At 43.5% G+C, this 26,875-nt stretch overlaps 2 protein-coding genes across 9 annotated transcripts in view; one reads left to right on the top strand and one right to left on the bottom strand.

Annotated features, from left to right (window-relative positions):
* LOC147010088 (uncharacterized) overlaps nt 1-26,875 on the top strand; it is a 144,084-nt gene that overhangs the window by 5,775 nt on the left and 111,434 nt on the right. For all 7 annotated transcript variants that reach the window (XR_015052796.1, XR_015052795.1, XM_085861611.1 and 4 more), the window contains 3 exons: nt 1,573-3,415; nt 19,232-19,372; nt 19,688-19,771. Coding sequence is in view for 5 of the 7 variants with exons in the window: in XM_085861611.1 (XP_085717737.1) it covers nt 1,574-3,415; nt 19,232-19,372; nt 19,688-19,771 (2,067 nt within the window). In the remaining 2 variants the exon portion in view is untranslated. Of the gene's footprint in view, nt 1-1,572; nt 3,416-19,231; nt 19,373-19,687; nt 19,772-26,875 lie in introns of those variants that run through there.
* Nucleotides 1-26,875, bottom strand: part of LOC147010090 (protein FAM200C-like) — a 527,036-nt gene that overhangs the window by 492,792 nt on the left and 7,369 nt on the right. The gene's annotated exons all lie outside the window — the stretch shown is intronic.

Raw genomic sequence — 26,875 nt, 5'->3', positions numbered from 1 at the left:
AAAATGTCAAATTACATCTGACTACTTTTTGCAAATAGTTGTCGACAAATACCAACTGTTTTTGGTTACCCTATACATAGCTCATTTTAAAGGGAATTTTGGGAATATTTTTTATTTTTTGCCCAATTTCAAATCTTTTCATAATGATTATAAGGATTTTTCTAATGATTTGTCCAGGTAAAGTTTTGATTTTTTTTTTTTTTATCCCCCCCAAAAATATATGCTGAACCATTTGAAAAATTGAGCTGGAAATGTTGGATTGTGATCACTGGTGTTAAGGCAAAAAATAAAATAAAATAAAAGAACATATATATATATATATATATATATATATATATATATATATATATATATATATATATATATATATATATATATATATATATATATATATATATATATAATTGTATATACATATGTGTGTGTGTGTATATGATAAAAACTGCACTGAGGGTATTTATTTATTAAATGTGTGGCTGCACAAAATGGCAGAAAGGCTTCTGCTTCGGGAGAGAGGGAGAGAGAAAATGGCGGCCTTGTGGCACGTGACTGCTGTGGGTGGGGAAGGGAAAGCTGCAGCAGTGGTGGGGGATGGGCACATACATTCTTTCCCTACATGTTTGTTTAATATGGCTGCCGATGGGAAAGCTGACTAGAAAACTGCCATTTTTCATTTTATTATTGTTTTTCTCCCAATTGTCTATCCTGCCAGCTGGTATGCCTACACTACTGGTCTGCACTATCCTTTTCCCCTATGTCCACAACCTTAAAAATAAAAGTTGTTTGTATTGCCTTTTTGGCTGCTTTTGTTATTTCTTTTTGGCTTGAGGTTATTCCTTTCAGGTATTGTTTTTTTGGAGCTGAATTGGAGTGTCCTGATTTGGGGCAGACTTTGTTCCCCAGGCATTTAAGGTCTAGGTTTTGAGGTGAGCAAGCCTAAGCATCAGTTAAATGGTGGAAATGATGTTTTTTTGCAGTTATTTTTAGTGGGGGGTTTATCTTGATGAGCAAAATCTGCTTGCTCAACACTACTATGCTTGTTATGTCTTATCCCTTATCCATCTTCTAGATTAAATTGCTTTGAATGGATTTATTCCACTTGGGTACTTCATCTTGAATACCCAATTGACCTTCGGTTGGTTGATGTGTGGGACCCTGAACATCTATTTGTTTGGGTCTCTATTGATGGAAGTTCCTTTATCTGGAGATTAAACTGATGAACTCTGTTGTGTTTGTTGTTTTACAAATCTCATGCAAACCAATGAACTTTATTTAAGGATACCTTTTGTTTTTCATGGGTTTCCAACTTCTTTCAGAACATTGTGTTGTAAATGATTCCAAACAAATGTGATTAAACTTTAGGAGCTTTCCATGTTGACTTTAATAACTGAATTATTTCACCTTCCTACCCCCCCCCCCAAAATCAATGACAAATTTTTGAACGGTTTGTTTGTTTCATCATTATTGGTACATTAAATAGTAACTTGTTTCTCTCCCTCTTCCTCCCCCACCCCCCCCCCCCAATCGCCTTGTGTGATTCTTCTCTGTGGATGTTGAACCTGCAAACGTCAGCATGGAGTGTCCTAGTCCTGTGACACCTCGAGTGTTCAAGGCCCGTAAGCGAGCTCCACCATCTGACCCCATTCAACGTGAAACCCTACGACACATGGCAGACCAACCATTACATAAAGCATTTAGATTGGCTTGCAATGGTCAAGTGACGACACCCGATAATGGACAGCTTCCTAAACCATTACCAATGCCACCTATTTTATCTGACATTCCGAAGGCCGTGTCAAAACCAGAAAAGTGTGCTAGAGATACACCACCTGCTGCAGTTTGTGCCACACCACCTGCTGCAGTTTGTGCCACACCACCTGCTGCAGTTTGTGCCACACCACCTGCTGCAGTTTGTGCCACACCCCCTGCTGCAGTTTGTACCAAACCCCCTGCTGCAGTTTGTACCAAACCCCCTGCTGCAGTTTGTACCAAACCCCCTGCTGCAGTTTGTACCAAACCCCCTGCTGCAGTTTGTACCAAACCCCCTGCTGCAGTTTGTACCAAACCCCCTGCTGCAGTTTGTACCAAACCCCCTGCTGCAGTTTGTACCAAACCCCCTGCTGCAGTTTGTACCAAACCCCCTGCTGCAGTTTGTACCAAACCCCCTGCTGCAGTTTGTACCAAACCCCCTGCTGCAGTTTGTACCAAACCCCCTGCTGCAGTTTCTCCCAAATCCCCTGCTGCAGTTTCTCCCAAATCCCCTGCTGCAGTTTCTCCCAAATCCCCTGCTGCAGTTTCTATCAAACCCCCTGCTGCAGTTTCTATCAAACCCCCTGCTGCAGTTTCTATCAAACCCCCTGCTGCAGTTTCTACCAAACCCCCTGCTGCAGTTTCTACCAAACCCCCTGCTGCAGTTTCTACCAAACCCCCTGCTGCAGTTTCTACCAAACCCCCTGCTGCAGTTTCTACCAAACCCCCTGCTGCAGTTTCTACCAAACCCCCTGCTGCAGTTTCTACCAAACCCCCTGCTGCAGTTTCTACCAAACCTCCTGCAGTTTCTACCACAATACCTGCTGCAGTTTCTACCACAGACCAGTCTCACGGTGCATCCTTCAATAAGGTTGAGGCAGCAGCCTCGCAGGTGGGAGGGTTTCGAGTTGCAGCAGGAGAGTTGCCTATGGATAGCTCTGGGGACATAGAAGGAGAGTTGGAAGTACGTCTTGGCCCCGAGGAAGCGGAGCTCGGAATGCATACCGTGGGAGGACTGAGAGAGTCAAAAAGTGAGAACGAAATGACTGCAGCCATCAATGGTAACAATTGTGTTATGGTCAATGGAAATGGTGAAACCTCCCCTGACAAAGAAAAGATGATTTTGGATGAACATGTGAGCACATCTAAAGGTCCAAAGAGGCCACGATCTTTGTGCAACAACGAAGAAGCCTCAGACATGGAATTGGCAGACAATTCAACATTGACAAAACGACACAGTGATTTGGACAAGCTGAGTAAAAGGATGAAGGAGATTTGTAATTCAAAATCTCGCTTGAGTCTCGTCGGAGGCTCGTCAGCAAGGACTGATCAAAAAGCAATGCTGGAGAAGCCTGTTAATGTGAAAAACCCAAGTGACATTAAGATTGAAAATGCAGCAAAGAAAATGAAACTTGATCCAGATCAAAAGGAGTTTCCTGGAAATGTGATGAAGAAGCTCGATGAGGACCCCATTAAGAATGAGATGTGTAATGGGCAAGATGAGAAAATGTCAGACCATGAACCAGATTCAAAAGCCTCTGCAGTTGATCCCGTTTCCTTAAAAGTGGAAAATGCTCCTTTGGATGTTAAAACTGAAGTGCTGCCAGCAGGCAATGCTGATGTATCAATGCCTTTGCAGGATCTCAGCTTGGTGAAAGTCGAGGAGGTAAGGATGTTACGTTTGTATGCAACTTTGAAAAAATATTTTCATTTTCAACAACTCCCATTAAAATATTGTGAATTGAAAATTTATTGATACATATTCTTGATTTTATAATTAAGGCTCCCCCTGTAGGATGGGGGAGGCTTGTAGCTGTTGTAGGGTTTGTTTTTACAATTAGCACCCCAATTTTTAATGGGACCACAGAGTTTATTCGACCCATATGAGTACTAAACCACCACTAAGAAAAATATTTTTCGTTATTTTATTTTATTTTTTTCTTCCTGCGCTCCCAACACCCCATATTTCCGAGGTGAATCTCATAGCTGGCTGGGTCTTTCGGAATGTAATTTTTCATCAATGATACGAATACAAAGTACACGGGTTGACATGTTCGTAATTTTTAAGGTCATGATCTAATTATAGTCATTTTAATATTTTTCACCATAACTCGACCAAGGTTCATCCGATCAAAAGAAATTGCCCTCTCTAGATAGCCGAGAGCAAGACTCATTTATGCTTAATTTACATCTCTGTTCTTCATTGCTCGACCCGTGAGCCACTGGCGGCCTTGATGGCCTAAAGTGTGGCCGATATAATCTACAAATGTGTAAACGCCCCATCTTAATCCACCATAAATGCTATCAAATTGACCCAATCGTTTCAAATGAGTGTTCCAACCCAAAGCAGAGAAGTAACATAACTACATAAGTAGTGGGCAGTATACAAACAATTATGTTTGCAGCCCAGTTAACCACGAAGGAGAGTACGTGGGGGTGGGGTCCAATAGCAGACATTACAGAGTGCTTCATGCGGTGTGGTGCCTCTCACACTGATGTCTTATCGGAAAAAGTGGCCCCCCTCTTAAAAAAAATAATGAAGATCACTGATTTACATATCATACCCCTCTGGGTTGCAGGTCATGGTCTTGTACCGCTCGGAGTATTAAATGACAATTTAGGTTTTTCTTGTTTTTTTTTTTCTTTCTGCCAATGTCCAAAGACTTTTGGAATTGATGTTTAGATCCTCGTGGAGGATCTCTTAAGTCCTACTCACGTTGTTGTTCTTCATCTTCTTGTGGACTTTTTTTTGTTTCACAGCCTACAGTCTTCATCGAAACTTCCTGAAACTTGGCATATATATGTAAAAATAACCTGCGCAGACTAACCATCTCTGATTTTGAAAATTCCTCCTAGAAAAAAGGTATGACGTCAAAATATCTCCGCAAATGGAAATCGCCTAAAAAATTATCTCCGAAACTAGGCAAGCTTTTTGAATTCTGTTTGTGGGAATCGAACAGGGCATTAGCAGAGATGAATTACCGCACATATGATGCATCACTATGACATCATATCAATTTTTATGACGTCATTCCTATTTATTGAGATTTGTTGTTTCACAACCCAGCGTTTTCATCGGATCTTCGTGAAACTTGCCATGTACAGTATATGCAGACAACCCACGCGCAGGCAGTAACCATCTCCGAATTTGGAAATTCTTCCTAGAAAAAAAGTTGATGTCATAATATCGCCGCTAATGGAAATCGCCTATACCATTATCTCCGAAACGAGGAAAGCTGTTTGAATTTTGTTTGTAGGAATCAAGCCGGGCATTAGCACAGATAATTATTTATCGCAAACCTAATACGTCACAATGACGTCATATTCGTTTTTATGACGTCATCATTAAGAGGACAAAAATCTTTGCTCATTTGAGCTTGTCGCCTCAATAATGGGAGTAAAAAGTATGAGGGGTTGACACCATTTTTTTTTTTGACTTTGTGCTAATTTTAAGGTCATGTCATAGAAATTTTAACTTTTTCGTTTTTTTAACCAAAACTTGACTTGGGTCTGTCCAATCAGAACAAAATTGCCCATTCTTGATAGCCTAGACAAGCAAGGCATATTTATTCTTAATTTGCATCATAGCCCTCCAGGTTAAAGGTACTTTGGGCGATCTTGAAGAGTTATGGAGTGCCTTCAAGCCCACCATCCTTGATTTTGCCAGTGGATATCTTGGAACTCACCAGAGGGCAAAGAAGAATTTTGTGTCTCAAGGGACACTGGATACCATTGAACAGAGTCGCAGGGCAAGTCTGAATGGCAGAGATGAGCTTTTCAGGAAGCTGAGGTGTAAAACTGCATGTGCATCAAGGGTGGACAAGGAGGCCTATGTGCAAGGAATTTGTGAGGGGGGTAGAGCATCACCTGTGGTCAAATGATTCTCGTCCTGCTAACAGTGGAATTTGCGTATTGCGTTCCTCCATGCCCGGCCCTCAGTATACTGCAGTTAGAGCAGAGGGTGGTGGACTCTTGACAGAGGAGTCCGAAGTGAAGGCCCGCTGGACTGGTTACTTTGAGAAGCTGCACCAGGCTGATTCACCGGCTGTTGCTTTGGATGTCATTCGTGTTACTATCCCTATTGCTGACCCTCCAATCAACTGCAGTCCACCTTCGTTTGTGAAAACAGACTGTGGTGAACCGGTTGAAATGGGGTGAAGCTCCTGGGAATTGTGGCATCCATGCTGAACTTCTCAAGGCTGGTGGAAGTGCTATACTCGTGTCGTTGCATGCAGTTCTGTGCTCTGCCTGGAACACCGGTCAGGTCAGGTATGGGAGCATGCGCCAGAGCAGCGCATCACAGCGTCCACTTTCCGCCAGTACTTCAGGGGACTCCGTCTGGCCATCCCCCAGGCAGATGCCTGGCCCATCCCCATCTCCTTGAGATGCCGATCAGCGTGATGCAATGACGAGGCACGTGGTCGGCACATTGGCCTCCTCCACTCACGAGACTCCCTCGCTGAGAGAATCTGGTGAGCAGGATCAACGTCAGGAAAACGAGCCACATGTCCATACAATCGCGGCTGACGCTCACAGAGTATGCAGGTAACAAACGTCATTTGAGTCTCTCTCAGTAACGGCTCATTGGACACAAAGTCTGACCAGAGATAACCAAGAATTCTCTGGAGACCTGGTACCAAAGGAATTAAGTCTCTATCTCAGATCCTTGGTCAGAGTCCAAGTCTCGCATCCATAGAGCAAGACTGGAAGCACCAAGGACATGAAGACTTGGACTTTCGTCCTCCTCCACAGGTACCAGCAACGCCAAACCCCATTATCCAGTGAATCCATGACTCCCCAGGCCTGACCCAGACGTCAATTGACCTCTAACTCACAGCCAGCAGAGACATGAATATCACTGCCAAGGTAAGTGAATCTCTCCATGTCCTCACCAGAAACAGGCACAGACAGAACACAGGCATCATCCCAATTGACTGGAAGATGGGCCTTGTTGTCCCCCTCTGGAAAGGGAAGGGTGATCGCCAAGACTGCAACAACCACTGAGCAGGGTATTGCTGCTCTCGGTGCCGGGCAAGGTCTTTGCTCAGATAATTCATGATAGGGTTCGCCACCATCTGCTTGAGAACCAGCGTCCAGAGCAGTCAGGCTTTACACAAGAGAGGTCAACGATTCACCGTATTGTAGCTCTTCGGGTCCTCACCATACGCAGACGAGAGTTCCGGCAGGGGCTGCTTGCAGCCTATGTCAGTCTCTGTAAAGCGTTTGATGCAGTGAATCAGGAAGCCCTCTGGAAGATTCTTGGTCTTCGTGGGGTGCCATCAAAACTGATCAATCTAATGTCTGAACTATACTCTGGTACTGAGAGTGCTGTGTGATGTGGTGATACCATCTCTGACTTATTTCCAGTTGTTCCTGGAGTTTGTCAGGGGTGTGTTCTGGCTCCCACACATTTCAGCACTTGTATGTACTGGATTATGGGGAGGATGTCGGAGATATGAAGTTGCAGTGCATTGTTTGGGAATGTCAAGATCTCTCGTTGGACACAAAGTCCGACCAGCGATTGCCAAGGATTCTCTCTGGAGACCTGGTACCAAAGGAATTAAGTCTCCATCTCAGATCCTTGGTCAGAGTCCAAGTCTCGCATCCATTGATTTCACAGATGATGCAGTCATCTTTGTGGATACTCTGGATGTCCTTTTGGTGACCCTCGAGGTACTGAATGAGGAGTCGGAGCCGCTGGGATTACGGGTTTCCTGGGTCAAAACTAAGATCCAGGCTTTCAATGACATTCTGGATTCTGCTGTCCTGCCTGTACCTGTTTGTGGCGAGGATGTAGAGGTCAGGGAGAGATTCACTTCCCTTGGCAGTGATTTTCTAGTCTCTGCTGGCCTTGAGGCAGAGGTCAATAGATGTCTGAGTAGGGTCTGGGGAGTCATGGATTCACTCGATCATGGTGTGTGGCGCTGTGGGAGGAGGAGGACAAAAGCACATTGGCCTCCTTCTGTGCGGGAGGACAAAAGTTTAGAGTCTTCAGGTCCTTGGTTCTTCCAGTCTTGCTCTATGGATGCGAGACTTGGACTCTGACAAGGATCTCAGATGGAGACTTGATTCCTTTGGTACCAGGTCTCTTCAGAGAATCCTTGGCTCTCACTGGTTGGGCTTTGTGTCCAATGAGCGGTTGCTGAGAGAGACTCAAATGAGATTTGTTACCTGCATCGTCCTTGAGCGTCAGCTACGGCTGTATGGACATGTAGCTTGTTTTCCTGATGCTGATCGTGCTCACCAGATTCTATCACCAAGGGAGCTTCGTGAATGGTCAGTGGTCAGCCTCGTAAGTGAGTGGAGGAGGCCAATGGGCCGACCACGTGCCTCGTGGTTGCAGCAGATTGACCGGCATCTCTGGGAGATGGGAATGAGCCAGGCATTTGCCTGGAGCATGGCAAGGTGGAGTCTCTTGGAGTACCGGCTGAAAGTGGACGCAGCGACACACTGCTCTGGTGCATGCTCCCACACCTGACCTGACCTGGCCTTTTGGTCAATGTTGACTTCAAAAACAATAGGTGGTTCAACTCGATGACCTGATATGGAAATCCTTTTCAAATTTCAAGACAGCAGGTACTGGGGCATTTGTCAGGAAAGAAGGGGAAATGGATGAGGCAAAATACAGACCAATCCTTGAGGAAAACCTTCTGCCCTCTGCAAGAAAGCTGAAATTGGGATGGAAGTTCATCTTTCAGCATGACAATGACTCAAAGGACACAGCCAAAGCTCCACTGGAGTGGATAATTAACAAAAAGATAAATGTCCTTGAGTGGTCCAAGCAGAGCCCTAACCTAAATCTAATCAAACTCTGTGACATGACTTGATTGCTGTCCATCAACGCTACCCTCGCAACTTGACTGAATTTGAACAGTTTTGCACAGAAGAATGGGTAAATATTGCCCAAGCAAAGTGTTCAAATTTGGTAGAGAACTATCCCAAAACTCACAGCTGTAATTGCTGTCATTGGCGCTTCCATCAACTATTCATTCAGGGTGATGGGCACTTATCCAAAAGGAGATATTCTAAACTATCAATGTCAGGTGTCAGGTTAGGCCAGATTCGATCTGTGATTTGCTACAGGTATCATGTAAATCTGTACTAACCTGTTCCATGGTCGGATTGTCGGCGACTAAACCGTCTCCCCCACCAGGTTTTTTTTGGTGAGGAGGGTGTTTGGATATGGACACCCAGCATGATTAAAAACAAAATCTGTCAAAGGGCGGAGGAGCTCCTTGTGAGCCAACGCCCATCCATATCCAGTGCCCAACTGTCTGCGGATGTCCTCCTGCAGTTGGGTTACTTCTTATTAGGAGGTTGGTGGCAGGATTTGCACTCCGACCACCGTAAAACCCTTCATTCTGCAAAACACAAAAACGCAAAGAAATCTGAAAACCCACTCCATGGGGGTACCTCCTATGCAGCTTCCCATCGCAAGGCAGCTCACCGGATGACGGGATTGGGGCAAAGCCTTCGGGACCCCCAATCTTTGATGATAGGAGGGAAACCATGGGGTAACATTCCCGGGTCAGATTGTGGGAGAGTGTGTCGGAGTGGTGCTGAGGTGTCGTCCACCAGACGGCGGTCTCCTTGGGTTAACCTGAGGCGGTCCCTTCGGGTGCATGCCTGGAATGTCCTATCCCGAAGAGAGGATGATCACCTGTCTCTGTTATCACCTGAGCTCAAACGTTTGGACATCGATGTTGTAGCACTCTCTGAGGTTCGGAGACCAGATTGCGGAGAGATCATGGTGGGTGGTTACACCTACTATTGGTTTGGTCGCTCTGATGGTTACCATTCTCAAGGAGTTGCTGACGCTGTGTCCAATATGCTGACTCCAATGATAATTGAGGTAACACTGGTCAACGAGCGTATTATGAGACTAAGGATTCGTCACTCCTTAGGGGTCATTTCCATGGTCTTTGTTTATGCTACGACTGAGGTGAGTGATCTCACCGTGAAGGATGCATTTTATGCCACGCTCGAGTCTGTGGTTGATCGGTGCCCCAGACGAGATACACTTCTAGTCTTGGGGGATTTCAATGCATCGACTGGAACTGAAAGGGATGGTGATGAGACGTGTGTTGGTCCCCATGGGTCAGGAACTATGAACCAGAATAGCACTAAGTTCCTTGACTTTGCAAGAAGTCATGGACTTAGGGTGGCCGGTTCATGGTTTCAACGCCCACAAGCTCATCGCTGGACTTTGTATTCCAACGCTGGCGGTGTGGCAAAGGAGATTGACCATTTCCTCGTTGATGATCGCTGGAGGATGATCCACAACTGCAGGGTCTACTGGAGTGCTCAGCTCCTCAATACTGACTACCGGCTTGTTGTAGCAACTGTGAAGTTGCACCTTAAATCCAGGAGAATGGTATCATCCCAGCCCAGCCTTGGCTGGATGTTGGCAAGCTCAAGGATGAGAGGGTAGCTGAGGAGTTTGCGAACAAGCCAAGTGGAGATTTGAGGGGTCTAGGTGCTTTGGGAACTCCTGAAGAGTTGTCGAGTGCCTTCAAGACCACCGTCCTTGATGTTGCCGGTGGATGTCTTGGAACTCACTGTGGGGCAAAGAAGAATTTTGTCTCGAGGGACACTGGATACCATTGACCAGAGTCGCAGGGCCAGGCTGAATGACAGAGCTGAGCTGTTCAGGGAGCTGAGGCGTAAAACTGTACGTGTGCTAAGGAGGCCTATGTGCGAGGAATCTGTGATGGGGTGGAGCATCACCTGTGGTCAAGGGATTCTCGTCCTGCTTACAGGGGAATTCGCGCATTGCGTTCATCCAAGCCCATCCCTCGGTGTACTGCAGTTAGAGCAGAGGGTGGTCGGCTCTTGACAGAGGAGTCCAAAGTGAAGGCCTGCTGGGCCGGTTACTTTGAGTGGTTGTTCCAGGCTGATCCACCAGCTGTTGAGTTGGACCTCAGGGGTGTTACAATTCCTGTTGTTGACTTCCAATCAACTGTGGTCCACCTTTGCTTGTGGAAACACAGGCTGCGGTGAACCCGTTGAAATGGGGTAAAGCTCCAGGGATCTGTGGCATCCATGCTGAACTTCTCAAGGCTGGTGGAAATGCTGCACTCGTGTCGTTGCATGCAGTTCTGTGCTCTGCCTGGAACACAGGCATCATCCCAACTGACTGGAAGAGGGGCCTTGTTGTCCCTCTCTTGAAAGGGAAGGGTGATCGCCGAGACTGCAACAACTACCGAGGGGTGACGCTGCTCTCAGTGCCGGGCAAGGTCTTTGCTCGGATAATTCTTGATAGGGTTCGCCACCATCTGCTTGAGCACCAGCGTCCAGAGCAGTCAGGCTTTACACCAAAGAGGTCAACGATTGACCGTACCCTTGCTCTTTGGGTCCTCACCGAACGTAGACGAGAGTTTCGGCAGGAGCTGCTTGCAGCCTATGTTGATCTCTGTAAAGCATTCGATTCAGTGAATCGGGATGCCCTCTGGATGATTCTTGGTCTTCTTGGGGTGCCACCAAAACTGATCGATCTGATGTCTGAACTCTACTCTGGTACTGAGAGTGCTGTGAGATGTGGTGGTACCACCTCTGACTTATTTCCAATTGTTACTGGAGCTCGTCAGGGGTGCGTACTGGCCCCCACACTTTTCAGCACTTGTATGGACTGGATTCTAGGGAGGATGTCTGAGAGATCAAGCTGTGGTGCATCGTTTGGGAATGTCAGGATCTCTGTCCTTGATTTCGCATATGATGCAGTCATCTTTGCGGAGTCTTTAGATATCCTTTTCGGGGCCCTCGAGGTGCTGAATGAGGAGTCTGAGCCGCTGTGATTACGGGTTTCCTGGGTCAAAACTAAGATCCAGGCTTTCAATGACATCTTGGATGCCACTGTCCTGTCTGTGCCTGTTTGTGGTGAGGATGTTGAAGTCATGGAGAGATTCACTTACCTTGGCAGTGATATTTATGTCTCTGCCGGCTGTGAGTCAGAGGTCAATCGACGTCTGGGTCGGGCCTGGGGAATCATGGATTCACTGGATAATGGGGTGTGGGGCTGCTGGTACCTGTGCGGGAGGACGAAAGTCCGAGTCTTTATATCCTTGGTGCTTCTAGTCTTGCTCTCTGGATGTGAGACTTGGACTCTGACCAAGGATTTGAGATGGAGACTTAATTCCTTTGGTACCAGGTTTCTTCGGAGAGTCCTTGGCTATCGCTGGTCGGACTTTGTGTCCAATGAGCGGTTGCTGAGAGAGACTCAAATGAGATTTGTTTTCTGCATAGTCCGTGAGCGTCAGCTACGGCTGTATGGACATGTGGCTCGTTTTCCTGACGCTGTCATGCTCACCAGATTCTCTCAGCGAGGGAGTCTCGTGAGTGGAGGAGGCCAATGGGCTGACGTCCCTCGTTGCAGCAGATTGACCGGCATCTCAGGGAGATGGGGATGGGCCAGGCATCTACCTAGGGGATGGCCAGACGGAGTCCCCTGGAGTACCGGCAGAAAGTGGATGCAGCGACGTGCTGCTCTGGCGCATGCTCCCATACCTGACCTGACCTGACCTGACCTGATATTCTCGTTTTGTATTTTTAATTAATTTTCTGAAATTTGTGAATTTGTTTTTCCTTGGAAGTTGTGGGTTACGATGTGCAAATAAAGGTGGAAAACGTCTGATTAAATGCAATTTAATTCCAGGCTAGAAGGCAACAAAATGTGAAACTTTTGAAATGGTGTGTATGCTTTCCATGGGTGTGGTAGCACGATATCTCAAGACTTTGACGGATTCGGATGAAACTTGGTGGATGAGTTAGTTGGTGATGAGAACTTGCCGATTAGATTTTGATTCAGGTCCGGATGTAGAACCGGCCCATCAGTGGGATACAAAACTTACACTGTTCATCTTGGCTGAAGTATGTGCTGTACTGAGTACCCATTCTAGTTCATTACCCTTGCCAAATTTGAGAGGGTATTGCATTTGGGGTCCGTTCGTTTGTTAGTTGGGGAATTTTTTTTTTTTGACAAGTATGTTTATCACCTCCGTTTTTGTTTCGGCTCGGCTTGGTATGTTTGCTTGTTTGGCTGTCCGCTCGCCTCCATCCCAAACCGCTCAACTGACGACTCTGAAATTTTCGGAGATTAATGTCACTGTCCCGTAATAAAGTTTCGTAAAATTCGGTCGACCAAAAAGGTCTACTCGGACAATAGTCCAATTTGACCCAAATTTTCTAACATCCTCAAATTTCATCCGATTCACTTGAAATTTGAAGAGGACTTGCATGTCAGGTCATTGAATTCAACCACCTATTACTTTTAAGGTTAACATAGGTCAAAAGCTTAACATAGGCCATAAGGTCAACCCAACATAGGCCAAATTATGAAATTGTTTCTAAAATTGTCATTTTTCATCCAATTGACTTGAAATTTGAAGACCATTTGCACATGAGGTCGCTGAATTCAACCACTTATTAATATTGAGATCACCATTGGCCAATTTGCTCCAAATTGGACCGAATTTCCAAAAATACTAAATTTTCATCCGATTGACTTGAAATTTGAAAAGGATTTACATACCTGGTCACTGAATTCAACCACCTATTATTTTTGAGGTCAGCACAGGTCAAAAGGCCAATTTTAGCCGAGTTTTCAAAAACCTCAATTTTCACCTGATGAACTTGAAATTTGAAAAGCATTTACATATCAGGTCACTGAATTCAACCACCTGTTATTTTTGAGGTCAACTTAGACCAAGAGGTCAACATAGGCCAAATTTATAAAATCCTCAATTCTCATCCAATTAACTTGAAATTTGAAGAGCATTTGCATATCTGGTCAAGGAATTCAACAACGTATTAATTTTGAGGTAAACACGGGCCAAATTTTGAAAATCCGCAATTTTATCTGATTAACTTGAAATTTAAAGAGCATTTGGACATGTGGGTGCTGAATTCAACCACCTATTAATTTTGAAGCAAACATAGGCCATAATGTCAAAATGGGCCAAAAGGCCAAATTTTTTAAATCCTTAATTTTCATCCGATTGTCTTGAAATTTCAAAAGGATTTCCATATCAGGTCATTGAGTTGAACCACCTATTATTTTTGAAGTCAACATAGACCAAAAGGCCAGGTCAGGTCAGGTGTGGGAGCATGCGCCAGAGCAGCGTGTCGCTGCGTCCACTTTCAGCCGGTACTCCAAGGGCCTCCACCTTGCCATGCCCCAGGCAGATGCCTGGCTCATCCCCATCTCCCTGAGATGCCGGTCAATCTGCTGCAATGAGGGACGTCAGCCCATTGGCCTCCACTCACACACGAGGCTGACCACTGACCATTCATGAAGCTCCCTTGCTGATACAATCTGGTGAGCACAATCAGCATCAGGAAAACGAGCCACATGTCCATACAGCCGTAGCTGACGCTCAAGGACGATGCAGGTAACAAATCTCATTTGAGTCTCTCTCAGCAACCGCTCATTGGACACAAAGTCTGACCAGCGAGAGCCAAAGATTCTCTGAAGAGACCTGGTACCAAAGGAATCAAGTCTCCTTCTCAGATCTTTGGTCAGAGTCCAAGTCTCGCATCCATAGAGCAAGACTGGAAGCACCAAGGACTTGAAGTCGGACTTTTGTCCTCCTCCTCCCGCAGCGCCACACCCCATGATCAAGTGTATCCATGACTCCCCAGGCCCTACCCAGACGTCTGTTGACCTCTGGCTCACAGCCAGCAGAGACATGAATATCACTGCCAAGAGAAGTGAATCTCTTCCTGACCTCTACATCCTCGCCACAAACAGGTATAGACAGGACAGCAGCATCTAGAATGTCATTGAAAGCCTGGATCTTAGTTTTGACCCAGGAAACCCGTATTCCCAGCGGCTCCGACTCCTCATTCAGTACCTCGAGGGTCACCAAAAGGACATCCAGAGTATCCGCAAAGATGACTGCATCATCTGCGAAATCAATCGATGCGAGACTTGGACTCTGACCAAGGATCTGAGACGGAGACTTAATTCCTTTGGTACCAGGTCTCTTCAGAGAATCCTTGGCTATCACTGGTCGGACTTTGTGTCCAACGAGAGATCTTGACATTCCCAAACGATGCACTGCAACTTCATATCTCCGACATCCTCCCCATAATCCAGTACATACAAGTGCTGGAAAGTGTGGGAGCCAGAACACACCTCTGACGAACTCCAGGTACAACTGGAAATAAGTCAGAGATGGTCTGCGTATGGTGAGAACCCGAAGAGCGAGGATACGGTGAATTGTTGACCTCTCTTGTGTGAAGCCTGACTGCTCTGGACGCTGGTGCTCAAGCAGATGGTGGCGAACCCTATCATGAATTTTCCGAACAAAGACCTTGCCCGGCAATGAGAGCAGCAATACCCTGCTCAGTGGTTGTTGCAGTCTTGGCGATCACCCTTCCCTTTCCAGTGGGAGACAACAAGGCCCCTCTTCCAGTCAATTGGGATGATGCCTGTGTTCTGTCTGTGCCTGTTTCTGGTGAGGATGTTGAGGTCGTGGAGAGATTCATTTACCTTGGCAGTGATATTCATGTCTCTGCTGGCTGTGAGTCAGAGGTCAATTGACGTCTGGGTCGGGCCTGGGGAGTCATGGGTTCACTGGATAATGGGGTGTGGGGCTGCTGGTACCTGTGCGAGAGGACGAAAGTCCGAGTCTTTACATCCTTGGTGCTTCCAGTCTTGCTCAATGGATGTGAGACTTGGACTCTGACCAAGGATTTGAGATGGAGACTTAATTCCTTTGGTACCAGGTTTCTTCGGAGAATCCTTGGCTATCGCTGGTCGGACTTTGTGTCCAATGAGCGGTTGCTGAGAGAGACTCAAATGAGATTTGCTACCTGCATCGTCGGTGAGCGTCAGCTGCGGCTGTCTGGATATGTGGCTCGTTTTCCTGATGTTGATCCTGCTCACCAGATTCTCTCAGTGTGGGAGTCTCGTGAGTGGAGGAGGCCAATGTGCTGACCACGTGCCTCATGATTGCAGCAGGTTTATCAGCATCTCAAGGAGATGGGGATGGGCCAGGCATCTGCCTGGGGGATGGCCAGACGGAGTCCCCTGGAGTACTGGCGGAAAGTAGACGCTGTGACTCGCTACTCTGGCACATGCTCCCATACCTGGCCTGACCTGACCTGACCTGACCGGTTTTTCCAGGCAGAGCACAGAACTGCATGCAACGACACGAGTACAGCACTTCCACCAGCCTTGAGAAGTTCAGCATGGATGCCACAATTCCCAGGAGCTTTATCCCATTTCCACCGGTTCACCGCAGTCTGTGTTTCCACAAACGAAGGTGGACTGCAGTTGATTGGAGGGTCAGCAATAGGGATAGTAACACGAATGACATCCAAATCAACAGCCGGTGGATCAGCCTGGTGCAGCTTCTCAAAGTAACCAGCCCAGGCGGGCCTTGACTTCGGACTCCTCTGTCAAGAGTCCACCACCCTCTGCTCTAACTGCAGTATACTGAGGGCCGGGCATGGAGCAACGCAATACGCGAATTCCACTGTTAGCAGGACGAGAATCATTTGACCACAGGTGATGCTCTCTACCCCCCTCGCAGATTCCTTGCACATAGGCCTCCTTGTCTACCCTTGGTGCACATGCAGTTTTACACCTCAGCTTCCTGAAGAGCTCATCTCTGCCATTCAGACTTGTCCTGCGACTCTGTTCAATGGTATCCAGTGTCCCTTGAGACACAAAATTCTTCTTTGCCCTATGGTAAGTTCCAAGACATCCACTGGCAAAATCAAGGAAGGTGGGCTTGAAGGCACTCCATAACTCTTCAAGATCCCCCAAAATACCCAGACCCCCCAAATCTCCACTCAGCCTGTTTGCAAACTCCCCAGCTACCCTCTTATCCTTGAGTTTGCCAACATCCAGCCTCGGCTGGGATGGTACCATTCTCCTGGATTTAAGCTGCAATTCCATAGTTGCTACAACAAGCCTGTGGTCAATATTGTGGAAGTGATCAACATCGGCCAAATGCCTAAAAATCCTCAATTTTAATCCAATGGACTTGAAATTTGAAGAGCAGTTGTATATCAGGTCTCTGAATGCACCCACCTATTAAGTTTGAGGTGAACATTGGTCCAAAGGTCAAAAAAGGCCAATTTGGGCCAAATTTTCTGAAATACTCGATTTTCATCCAGTTGATGTAAAACTTGAAAAGGATTTACTTATCAGGTCAATGCATTCAACCACTGATTAATTTTCAGGTGAACATAGCCCAAAAGGTCAAAATAGGCCAAAATATTTTGTTTCATATCCAACCTATCACTGGGATATAAAACGTGAACTGTTCCACCTGGCAGAGGTATGCGCTCATCCGAGTGCCTTCTACTTTACGCTGTTTTGCCAAGTGTCGCTCTATGAGTGATTTCTCGTTTGTTTGTTTGTCTGCTCAGCTCCAGCCCAAACCGCTCAACTGATCGTTCTGAAAATTTCAGAGATTAATGTCACTCTGCGATGGTCCCGCATTGAGGTTTCATAAAATTTGGTCGACCAAAAAGGTCTACATCGGCCAATTTGAGCCAAATTTTGTAAAATCCTCAAATTTCATCCGATTGACCACTTTTGAACAGGATTTGCATATCAGGTCCTTGAATTAAACCACTTATTTTTGAGGTTAACGTCGGTCAAAAGGTTAACCCAACAGGCCAAATTTTTAAATTGTTTCTAAAATCCTCAAATTTCATCCGATTGACTCGAAATTTGAAGACCTTTTGCATATCAGCTTGTTGAATTCAAGCACCTATTATTTTTTTTGATCGACATCAGCCAATTTGGGTCAAATTGGGCCAACTTTTCTAAAATCCTCAATTTTCATCCCATTGACTTGAAATTTGAAGACTATTGGCATATGAGCTCACTGAACTCGACCATCGATTAATTTTGAGGTCAACATCGACCAAAAGGTCAACATAGGCCAGATTTCTAAAATCCTCAATTTTCATCTGATTGACTTTGAATTTGAAGAGCATTTGCATATGAGGTCACTGAATTCAACGACCTACTTATTTTTAGGTAAACCTAGGCCAGAAGGTCGACATCGGCCAATTTGAGCCAAATTTTCTAAAATCCTCAATTTTCATCCGATTGCCTTGAAATTTGAAAAGGATTTACATATCGCTCACTGAATTCAACCATCTATTATTTTTTTTTAGGTCAGCATAGGCCTAAAGGTCAACACAAGCCTAAAGGTCAACACAAGCCAAATTTCTATGAATGTTCAGGTGAAAGTTTTTCTTTTTAAAAAAATTCTTCCCCAAATATCACTTTCATTTGCATAGTTTTTTGTTGCAATAAGGACAGGATGTATATTTTGACATCAATTTTTCAAAATTTTCTGGGGAAGCATACCCCCGGACCCCTTATGAAAATCTTTTTTCCTTTTTTCAAAAGTTCTGCAGTTTCACCCATGATAATAAGAGAATAAGAGCAATGCGGACATCTTCCTGCAGTGTGTTACCATGACTGGGTCATTGTTGGCAGGGTTTACACTCCGGCCCACGATAAAAACACTTCATCCGATCGCAGCACACTAAGTGGTCGATGATGGGGTGGTGCTGAGGTGTCATTCACCAGACGGCAGTCTACTCGGGTTAACCTGAGGTGGTCCCTTTGGGTGGGTGTCTGGAATGTCCTATCCCTAAGAGATGGGATGGGTTAGGCATCTGGAGTACTGGCAGAATGTGGACGCAGCAACACGTTGTGGCACATGCTTTGTATGTGTGTAATAAGTGTAAACTTGATTATATTTAATGACCGAGAGTCACAACACATAACAGTCGGGGAAATTATCACGTGAAACATGCACCAAACGAGGAAGGGATCATGGAGACTCGTTTGTGTGCTGCAAGCATTTTTCATTTCCATCATGGTTCTCTTACACTGCTGCTGTTGTCACAATTTGCGATGAAAAATTGTGCTTCCTTGTTTTTATATATTTATTTTTAACCACTTATTTGCACAAATCGAATGATTGATGATCTGATAAAATAGCATGAGGGTAATTTGAAATATGTTGATGCAGAATACTAGCTTGAATTTGGAAAACTTAGCTCTCCATCGTTTTTGGCATCACAATGTAATATTGATGAATAGGTGGAGGTGTGGGGGTAATCAGTTCACCAAGAACAGTAAAACTATACCATGCTAATGGAAAGCTAGTCGATACTGATTAAAATCCTTTTACAGAAGTTGGGAAAGTAATTGAACTATGGTGATGGATTACAGTTCAACATGTGGCATGTCATGTGACTTGTACAAATCCATTAAATCATTGCTTTCCTTGACCTTATGGCTGTGCTTTGCATTGATACAATGCTACACTTAACATATTTTATTTCATCAAAGTTGGTGGGCATTGGTGTGTGTGTGTGTGTGTGTGTGTGTGTGTGTGTGTGTGTGTGTGTGTGTGTGTGTGTGTGTGTGTGTGTGTGTGTGTGTGTGTGTGTGTGTGTGTGTGTGTGTGTGTGTGTAATTCTTTTTTTTCCTGTTTTCATCCAGATTTTGGAAAAACTGACCAATCGCCAAAGAGAAAGTAATGATCACGGAAAAATTTCTCATGACATGGAAGAGCTGTGTCAACGATTAGGCAAACTGGAGACCTCGCGTCTGAATAACTACGAGTTCACTCAGAGTCTGAAGGTTACTAAACTTTGCCATCACTTGCTCTTAAGTTTTGCATCAAGTGCGTATTTTGTGTCTGCACAGCGACTATACATGTAGTATAACACTTGTCTGATTATTATTAGTAGTATGGTTAAAAAAGAACAAAAACTTCATACTTATTTTATTGTATACAAAGGTCATTGATTGATGACTCTTTGTCGATCACATGGTTAAAATAACGTTTTGTCAATGTTAGTGTTGGACTTTGAATGAAAAGGATGGGTAATTAGGCAGAAAATCTTTGAAGCTTGTTGCCTCTTTTATTTTTACAAGCTCTCTTTCTGGAACTAGATAAAGATTGAAACTGCAAAAAACAAGCTTGCAGTTGTGCTGGATGACATGAAGAAGAAGAAGAAAAGGAGGAAGAAGCGAAGGGTAATTTGTTCCACCACATGTTGTTGCTTTTTTCTCGAAATATTTTCTTCTCCTTCTGTTGAAATCGTTTCGCTTCTTGTCATTTGACAGGAATGACAATAGTTAAATATTATTATTATGATTATAATAACCTTTTTTCACACATACTGCATTCTTTTGTAAAGGAATGGCCATGTCTTTTGAACAGATGTTGTTAACTGCACAAAATCGTTGAAATCACTATTTGTTAATGTTTATGTATTCATTTTATTAAAACTCATCTTAAAGCTTTCATTGGTAAAGGGCTTATTGGATGTGAAACATGTTGTAGTTATTTATAATTTTCATGCGAGTACAAGGGTTTGTTGTGTGCCGTTGAGTTTTGAATATTAACCTTCAACCAATTTTGATCCATTTTTTTCAGCCAAAGCTCAAAACAGTTCTGTGCTGAAATACAAACCCATTTGAGAGAAAGTTGGTGTTTGCTTTTTCCAATACGATTATGATAATCTTCACGATCATTTTGTAAAAGCATGTACGATGGATTGCTCCATTGATGAAATGACGACCATTTTTTTTCATTGAAAATGGTGAAATTTTTGCGATCCTCCAAACTAATCTGGAAGAGAGGGTTTCTACAGCCCCATGTGGGAAGCAGTTCATCACATGTAACGGATGTTTGTAATATACTTTTTGTTCTACCAACCCGTCGGAATGTTGAATTTGGTGATTTAGTGGTTTAATAACTTTTTATCAAGACCTTTTTGAATTTGGTTTGATAATCACATGTAGGGTACAACATTTAATGTGTTATAGCTATTCTCTGTGCCGTTAAAATGGATGATCATTGTTAATTATATTTTTATTTTGTTTAAAATATTGCAGATTCATCTATTGATTGCAAGGTACTTTGCAACTCTTAGTTCTAATAATCTAATTGTACAGATATAATTTAAAAATACTGTCGGACCCTGCATATTTGCGGTTTATAAAATGCGACCTACTTTGACAATCGTGTCCCTGTGCATCGTGTATTCACATGTTATTTTATTTTTTTTGCCTTTTTTTCACGTTTTCATGGGCGTATTCCTGGTTTTTCATGGGACTTTTTATTTTTCACTCAGGCTCCCAGTGGTTATTGACTCATATCTCCCCCTTTTTTCCATTGAAACAATGCCCCATTATTCACGGCATTGCCCAGGAACATATCACCCAGGAATGGTGGGGTCTGACAGAACAAAATACCTTGATAGTCGACACTTGTATTGTGTAACTATCTCCTTTTAGGCCACCGATGTCATGACCGCTCAACATGATGAACCTTTGAGGACCACAAGCATCTTGAAAGTAGTTTTCAGATTCAAGTCCAATTTTATTATTAGTATGGCTCTAATAATCAGTAATATGAATTGAAATTCAAGAGTATGTAGGCCGAAAAATACAAGTTTTTGTTATCGACAAAAAAAAAGAAAAACTCGAGCAAAGTCGATGGCGTGATATCACAAATCCCCGCGCTTCGCACTTAAAGGAAAGTTGAAAAATGGCAGAAAGTTCCACCAGGAATAATCTAACATCAAATTTTGAGTTAAAATGTATCTCTTTTCCGTTTTGACCCGTTATCCCAAGTCCGCACCCCTTGGGGCATGAACTGGGGCCCAAATCAAAAAATCTTTATTTATATATTTCATGTATCCCCCAATGTTGTTTGCAATACAAAGTTTCATTAAAAATTGCTTTAAAAATGTGGCTGTAATTGCATTTTTCACTATTTGACCTTTGACTCCACCCAAGGGGGGGTTCAAAAAATGGCATTGCTCTTGCACCTTCTGCCATGCAGTGATCATAACTACCAAGTTTAGTGAATTTCTGTACAACCTTTTAGAAGATAGTGTGACTGACAGGCAGATGGTGCCAAATATCCCCCTCCCCCCCCGTTTTTTTTTTTCTTCAGAAAAAGCATGGGGATAATGGAAGCGCCAAAAGCTCTTACCCAGTGGTAGCTACTTTATGTTTGTACGTTGGCAAATATAGTAATCTAAAATAGTAGGGAAATATCGAAGAAACACCACTTTAAGTTTGGGGACATATGTGTCCCTTGGTCTTTAAAGGGTTAACCACAAGTGATCAGGTTCACGTGGGATGACTGGAAGTTTTCATATAAAATGGGGGTGGTGGTATGTATTTAATTTTTTTCTCTGCAAACGTTTGTCCAATTGATGCAAAACTTTAAACATCGGAGTGACTCCTCATGGATAATATTTTATTGGTTACTCTGACATCAGAGGTCACATGGTATGGCAGCGATATTGGATTATAGGAAAAAAAATTGGACATCTTTCCCAAAACCATTCAACGAAAAAATTGAAACATGGCATATGTCATCAACTCCCCATGGGGTACATATGGTGATAGTGATGACATCATTGGTGAAGTGGTATTAGCCATAATTGGACGAATATGAATCCTTATCTGAAAAATCTGAAATGCACAAAATCACTCGAGGTTCTTTTCACAAGTTTATTATAAGAGAGTTTAATCATTATATCATGCATGCATGGAGAGAGAAAATACCCAGCAACAGTGCCAAGATTTCTCAAACTAAGTGCTCCAGCCAATGTCCTTTTATACACTCAAGCAAACGATGGTGCAATGAGGCGGTTGAACAAACCAGGATAAGAAACTACTGAGGCTCGTCTTTTGGTAGTGAGCAGTTATCTGCTCCAAGGCCAAGGCAGATAATGATTGGGTCAAGCAAAATAAAGCAATGAAAAAGTGCAGACAGTTGCATTTAGTCAAGTAGTCTCAATTGATAATATATATATATATATATATATATATATATATATATATATATATATATATATATATATATATATATATATATATATATATATATATATATATATATATATATATATATATATATTCTTCTTCTTCTTTCGGCTGCTCCCGTTAGGGGTCGCCACAGCGGATCATCCGTGTGATCCGCATAGTGATTTGGCACATGTTTTATGCCGGATGCCCTTCCTGACGCAACCCTGGTCGCCTCTTACGACACAGGGATATGGTACACCTATTTTAACCGGGGTATACACCGGCCCAGTATACTGGTACTCATTTCGCTGACCTCGGAAGGATGACAGGCTGAGTCAACCCCCTGGTGTATTAATTCAGTGGCCCAATGGGGCATATATATATATATATATATATATATATATATTTCAATATTATGTATACAATCAACCCCTGCTTCATCGCGGTTCACCTATCGCGTCCCCGGTTCATCGCGGGTTTTCCCTTGGAACGTAACTAATTTTTTCTGCGGATTCCCCCAGTACATCGCGGTAATTATATATAAAATATAAATTATTTAAGCAATAAATTATAACGCGTGGTGCTCGACCAGTCACACAACGCACGAGACAAAGTTTCGCTTGGAAACTACGAATATTTTCTACGTTTTTTTTCTCCAAGCCCCACGATGCCACCCAAACGCACTGCACCTTCTAAGGCTTCTGGCAAGGAACCGAAGCACCAGTGGAAGGTCCTGGGACGCTCCAGGAGAAGGTTAAGGTGCTCGATATATGCTTTGGGAAGGAAAAGGTTTGCCGCCGTTGGACGAGCACTGCTCATACCCAGCACCTCAAAACCGACCAGACCAGACTAGTCGATCTCCGGCACCTCAAACCCAATCACTGCCAAACCGACCAGACCAGACGAGTCGATCTCCGGCACCTCAAACCCAATCACTGCCAAACTGACCAGACCAGACTAGTCGATCTCAGGCACCTCAAACTCAAACTGACCAGACCAGACGAATCGATTTTTTTGGGGGGGGGGAGTCGTCCATTTATCGTGGATTTTCACTTAGCGCGGGAGGTTTGGAACGTAACCCCTGCAAGAAACGGGGGATTACTGTGTGTATATATATATATACACAGTGGTACCTCTACTTAAGAATGTCTCTACATACGAATGTTTCAGGTTACGAAGCGCCTGAACGGGAAAATATTGCCTCTAGTTACGAAGGCGTTTCAGGATACGAAGTCAAAAATACAGTACAGTACGCGCTGCTTTTCGCTGCTCCCAGAGTTTCCCGAACATAAACAAACTTGTAGCTGCTCTGCCATTGGCTATCGCCTAAAATCTGCCTGGCAACCCTTTGCGTATGCGTGTATCCCAGCATGCTCTTCATGTCCCCGTCCCGCTCTGTAAATATAGTTATACTGTATACAGTCTATGGTCCCGCTACAAAGTGCTCGGACAGTGTTACAGTACAGTACGCGTGTGGATTACAGTAACTTTTATTCACAATGGACCCCAAGAAAGCAATGAAGAAAAGTGGACAAGGAGAAAAGAAGAAGAAGAGAGTTTTTCTGGCCATACAAACAAAGCAAGAGATAATAGAAAGGTATGAAAAGGGGATGCGTTTTATTGATCTCGCAAAAGAATATGGCCGTAATATATCTACGATCGGCACGATAATAAAACAAAAGGAAGCCCTAAAAGCTACGGCTCCTTCCAAAGGCCTCTCTGTCATTTCCAAGAGGAGGTCGGCAGTGAACGATGAGATGGAGAGGTTGTTACTCGTGTGGATAAAGGAGAAAGAGATCGCTGGTGACAGTGACAGAGGCCATAATTTGCGCAAAGGCAACCGCCATCTTCACTGACCTCGTGAAGGAGGATACAGGCGAGGGAAATTCGGCGCAAGGACTACACCAGGAGTTTAAGGCATCGTGTGGGTGGTTCGAGAAGTTTAAAAGGAGGACTGGACTTCACTCTGTTCTTCACCATGGCGAGGCATGTATTCCCGACCACGAAGCGGAGGTGATGCAACACACCGCGGTGCAGGAGGAGTTCAAAGAGGACGAGGAGGAGGAGGAGGAGGAGGCAGCCATTATTCCATCAGCCCAAATCAAAGACATTTTAGGAAAATTCCATGAAGTCTCGGAATTTGTTGAAAAGAATCACCCGGAAAAAGTGTTCACAAGGCGGGCTATCGCGCACGATGACGATGTCTGCCTCGCGCATTTCCGACGGATTGTTAAAAGCCGGCAAAAGCAGACGTCATTGGATCAATTCTTCACGAAACGCGAGGCAAAAAACACTGCTGATAAGGACCAGTAAACAAAGAGGCCAAAAAGTAACGAGAATAGCAGTTAAAAGGTAAATGAATATTTTTATTATTTCCTTTATTCTTTGTTTTTTACGTTATGTGCCTCTCGTTTTATGTTTATTGTGCGGTAATCTAATTTTAACATGTATTTGTTTCATGTTCTGATGCATTTTTATGATTTATTAAAAAAAAATGTCCGAATTTTGCGGGGCTTGGAACGGATTAGCGCATTTACATTCAAAAGGCGTCTCTACTTACGAAGGTTTCAGGTTATGAAACTACTCCCAGAACGAATTAAATTCGTAAGTAGAGGTACTACTGTGTATATATGTATATATGTATATATATATATATATATATATATATATATATATATATATATATATATATATATATATATATATATATATATATATATATATATATATATATATATATAAAAGAAAAAAAACATTGAAAATATATATCTTTTGTATATGTTATAAATGTTATTTATTTATTTATTTATTTATTTATATATATATATATATATATATATATATATATATATATATATATATATATATATATATATGCATACATTTGATTACAATAAGGATATTATATATGTATGTGTACCTTCGTGAACATGTGAGTGTGTGGATGTCTATCTGCAAAATTTCTTCTCCAATCAATATGTAGTAATTCATTATTTAACAATTATTCATATTCATTGTTAAACAAGTACATATAGAAGTTATTGAAAGAGTTAATCCTGCACGTATGTATGTGCACTGAAAAGTTAATCTATGGGAGTTGGGCTGATCTGAATTACTTCTCCATTCCTCCCTTTTGTCCTTCCTTGGACAATATGTGGCATACTAAATGCCAAAGTTTTCAAATTAAATTGAATTTGAGATGAATTATTCCTGTTTCCAGGGCTTTCACCAATCTCAAGTGCAGATTTTAATTGGTCCACGAGATACATCTGGAAGCAAAGAGCAGTTACACGACTGTGCCTGTCTTAGGTTGTCACTACAAGAGAGATCTTACCTGTCATCAGCAAAACCAGCCATCTTCAACTTACCCCAGAGAGTTATTTGATGGGAACCTTGCCTGACTTTCCATACTTATTGCTCATTCTCAAGCTTATACACAAACTGACACACACGTACACACTGGAACGTTTTACACAAACTATTTTATTTTATTTCACACTTAAAACATCCTGATGGTGGGACTCTCATTCGGTAAGACTTTTCAACCCATACAACCCGTCCTCTATACTTCTGGGAATGTCAGTCCTGTGCAAGAGTATAGCCAGACGTCAACTTGTCTCTGTGCCTTTGAGGATTTTAACTTTGTGCAAGGGCACAGCAGCACCTTGCACTGTTAATGCAGAGGGGACTTTCACTCTTCATCTCACTTTTTGAACCTTCACCTTCTGGACAGCTGCATCTTACCTAAACATCAGTCGTCTGACCTGTGGGATTTTAACCCCTTTTATAACATTCACAAATGCAACAGGATTCTAACCTGTTTCCGATGACTTTATAAATGATTCAACTCTGAACACTTAGGTTAAATGCTAGGATCACATTTCCTGGTAGGTTAGGGATAGAGATAGCATACAACCTGTGGTGAGAGCAAACACAGAGGAAATATGGACTTTCAAAAAGTTCCTTCACCTTTGTTTCAGCCAGCTTTCAGTGATTGCTATCACCAAGGTGTAGCCTTCCGTCGTCGTCGTCTGGGGTTTGTGATCCTGCCGACTACGCCAATTAACTGTGGAAGAAAACTCGCTCAAGGTTCTTTTAACAAGTTTATTATAACAGAGGTGAATCATTTAATCATGCATGCATGGAGAGAGAAAATGCACTAACAGTGCCAAGATCTCTCCAAATAAGTGCCCCAGCCAATGTCCTTTTATACACTCAAGCAAGCAATGGTGCAATGAGACGGTTGAACAAAACAGGATAAGAAACTGCTGAGACTAATATTTTGGTGAGGGAGCAGTTATCTGCTCCAAG

This window comes from Eptatretus burgeri, chromosome 17 (assembly GCF_056783735.1).
Source record: "Eptatretus burgeri isolate ZD-2024b chromosome 17, Ebu_testis_v1, whole genome shotgun sequence".
Taxonomy (NCBI): domain Eukaryota; kingdom Metazoa; phylum Chordata; class Myxini; order Myxiniformes; family Myxinidae; genus Eptatretus; species Eptatretus burgeri.
The sequence above is the reverse complement of the archived record's forward strand: the minus strand, read 5'-3'. Positions and strand labels throughout refer to the sequence as shown.